We start from the raw sequence: 3,060 nt of genomic DNA, 5'->3' as shown, positions 1-3,060 counted from the left end.
CCGTGCTGGAGTTGCTCCCCCTGCTGCAGAGGAGATGGGAAGAGACAGGCCCTGAGACCAGTGAATATCTCATGGCTTCTTTATCGACTTTCTCTGCACAGGAAGATTGGTTCTTAAAGTACCGTAGATGATTGGGTCAAAACAAAAATCAACAGGTAGGACGATAAGAAGAAACTTCTTTAAATAAAAATAATACTATCACATGTTGGAAAAAGTAATAATAAAGATGATTTCAAAATATTTTCCTAAACTTTTGTGAGAAACCCTGTTACTACTGTTAATATGATGGGTATATTACCAATGCTGAAGAAGCATGTGTGCAATTAATTTCCTTACTGCATTGTTCAGTTCCTGGTTCCTCATGCTATAGATGAGGGGGTTCACTGCTGGAGGCACCACCGAGTACAGAAATGACACCAGCAGGTCCATGGATGGGGAGGAGATAGAGGGTGGCTTCAGGTAGGCAAAGAAGCCAGTGCTCACAAAGAGGGAGACCACGGCCAGGTGAGGGAGGCACATGGAAAAGGCTTTGTGCCGGCCCTGCTCAGAGGGCATCCTCAGCACGGCCTTGAAGATTTGCACATAGGACACCACAATGGAAACAAAACAACCAAATGTTAAAGAAAGACTAAAGACGAGTAGTCCAACTTCCCTGAGGTAGGCATGTGAACAAGTGAGCTTGAGGATCTGGGGGATTTCACAGAAGAACTGGTCCACTGCATTGCCTTGGCAGAGGGGCAGGGAAAATGTATTGGCCGTGTGCAGGACAGCATTGAGAAAGCCACTGCCCCAGGCAGCTGCTGCCATCTGGGCACAAACTCTGCTGCCCAGGAGACTCCCGTAGTGCAGGGGTTTGCAGATGGCTAAGTAGCGGTCGTAGGCCATGACAGTGAGGAGGGAATACTCTGCTCCAAGCAAGAAGAATAAAAAGAAGACCTGGGCAGCACATCCTTCATAGGAGATGGCCCTGATGTCCCAGAGGGAATTGGCCATGGCTTTGGGGACAGTGGTGGAGATGGAGCCCAGGTCGAGGAGGGCGAGGTTGAGGAGGAAGAAGTGCATGGGGGTGTGGAGGCAGTGGTTGCAGGCTATGGCTGTGAGGATGAGGCCGTTGCCCAGGAGGGCAGCCAGGTAGATGCCCAGGAAGAGCCCAAAGTGCAGGAGCTGCAGCTCGCGGGTGTCTACGAATGGCAGGAGGAGGAAATCGCTCACTGAGCTGATGTTGGGCATGGGGTCCTTCCCAAGGAGGAAAAAACATTAATAAAGTCAACATACCTGGAAAAAAAAAAAAAAAAAAAAAGCTTTAATTAACAAGACATACCTGAGAAAAACTTGTTCCATTTCTCATATAACTCCCCTGAAAAAAATTTTCCCCTTTCAGGCAGATATTTAGCAGGTTGCTTTCATGTGCTCTACTTGATGCTGCCTGAGGGTGTCCCTGGGAGCAGGGATTCTGCTGTGGGCAATGCAGGAATCAGTCTTGCCCCACAGCCAGAGGTAAAGGTGAACATGGGGTAATCTCAGATTCAATCACCTGATAATAAAGAACTTTTCCATATTGTTACTCATAATTCACCCAACTGCAGAGCAGGGCTCTGAGGATTTATATTTTTGTTTTCTGTCTAGCTGCCCACTCCATCCTGAGGACTTTTTCTAAGGCATAAATCCTGGGCATTTCAAGTGAAACCTTGTGGATCCTCAGACACAAGGGGACGGAGCCTTCAGTGCAGTGTCCCTCAGAGAGGACAGCCATGGCTGGTCTCATTTGACCTGTGCTGGCAACACTTTGTGGTGCAGGACAATTGCACTCAGAGGTTCATAGAGGCACAGATTCATCGAATATCCTGACATGGAAAGGACCCACAAGGATAACCAAATCCCACCCCTGAATCGGTACATGAACACCCAAAAACTGGTCCATATGCCTGAGGGGGTTGTCCAAATGTCTGTTGAATTCTGGCAACCTCAGTGCTGTGACCACTTCCCTGTGGTGCCTGTTCCAGTGCCTACAAAACCGTGACAATGCTGGGAGTAAAGGAATCCAGGTTCAAAGGGCACATCTCCAGACCCCTCACCCTGTCCCTGTACCACCCTACCAGCCAAGCACACCGAGGGCTCACTCCATGTGCATCTGAAAGCCCCATCCCCTGCCAGCCTGGAAACAAGAACAGCAGCAGCACGGCCAGGTGGAGAAGCCAGGAGGAAGGCCAGCGTGCTGCTGCCACAGAAGGCAAGGCCAAAATGGGACAGACACTCAGCAGACCCTCCTCTGCTGCAGCTCTGCCTGCAGAGGAGGCAGCTCCTGCTGGGGACACCGGGGGCTTGAGGGCAGAGGCTCTGCTGGTGGGAGAGGAGATCAAGGGGTGTCCCAGGGAAGGTGCCTGCCCTGCAGGGGATGGCAGGGAGGTGCCTGAGCCCTCCCTTGCACAGCATTTCTGGCAGTAGCTCCCTCTCACCACCTGCCCATGTCCCTGCTGGGAGCTGGTTCTGTGTCCCCATTTATCCTCTCTGTCCATACTCACAGACCCCATCCCTGCCTCCCCTCCACTGCAGGAATCTGAAAGCTACAGAATGCAGCCATACCCTTCAAGTAGCCCCTGCCTTGGTGTTCCTTTTGAACAAATCAGATCATAAATTCCATTCTCTGAAGCATCTTCCACTCTGTGCTGGAGTAACAGAGAGAACTATCCAGAAGATGATATCAGGCATCAGATATGCCAGCTGTAGGAGACCTCTCTGGGAACTGCATGTGCATTGCCCTCATGCCAGAGACTCACGGTGCCAACAGCCTGCAGATCTGTCCTGCCACACGCTGCCCTCTGTTGTTGTGCTCCTCACTGCCTCCAAGCCCTCTCTCCTTCTCTCCTCTCCCTGTGCCACCTGCGGTCAGAGCCCCCAGCCCTGCTGCGCTGTGCAGAGGAGCTGCTCCTGGGCAGAGCTGTCTCTCTGCAGCGCTGCCCGCTTGCCAGGAGCTCCCATTGGGCCCAGGAGCCCAGCCCAGCTCAGCAGCACAGCACCTCACCATAACATCACTCGTTGGGCTCCCTCGAGGTGTCCCCA

General features: G+C 52.0%; 1 protein-coding gene across 1 annotated transcript; it reads right to left on the bottom strand.

Moving 5' to 3' along the window:
- Positions 1-294: 294 nt before the first annotated feature.
- LOC310887751 (olfactory receptor 14J1-like) lies at positions 295-1,529 on the bottom strand (the record flags this gene model as incomplete). The annotated part of the gene is made up of 1 exon (XM_083813922.1): positions 295-1,529. Exon 1 carries the CDS (start codon positions 1,228-1,230, stop codon positions 295-297), a length of 936 nt encoding a protein of 311 aa, XP_083670048.1. The 5' UTR covers positions 1,231-1,529.
- Between the last annotated feature and the right edge of the window lie 1,531 nt (positions 1,530-3,060).

This window comes from Anser anser (genome assembly GCF_964211835.1).
Source record: "Anser anser genome assembly, chromosome: 29".
Lineage (NCBI taxonomy): Eukaryota > Metazoa > Chordata > Aves > Anseriformes > Anatidae > Anser > Anser anser.
The sequence above is the reverse complement of the archived record's forward strand: the minus strand, read 5'-3'. Positions and strand labels throughout refer to the sequence as shown.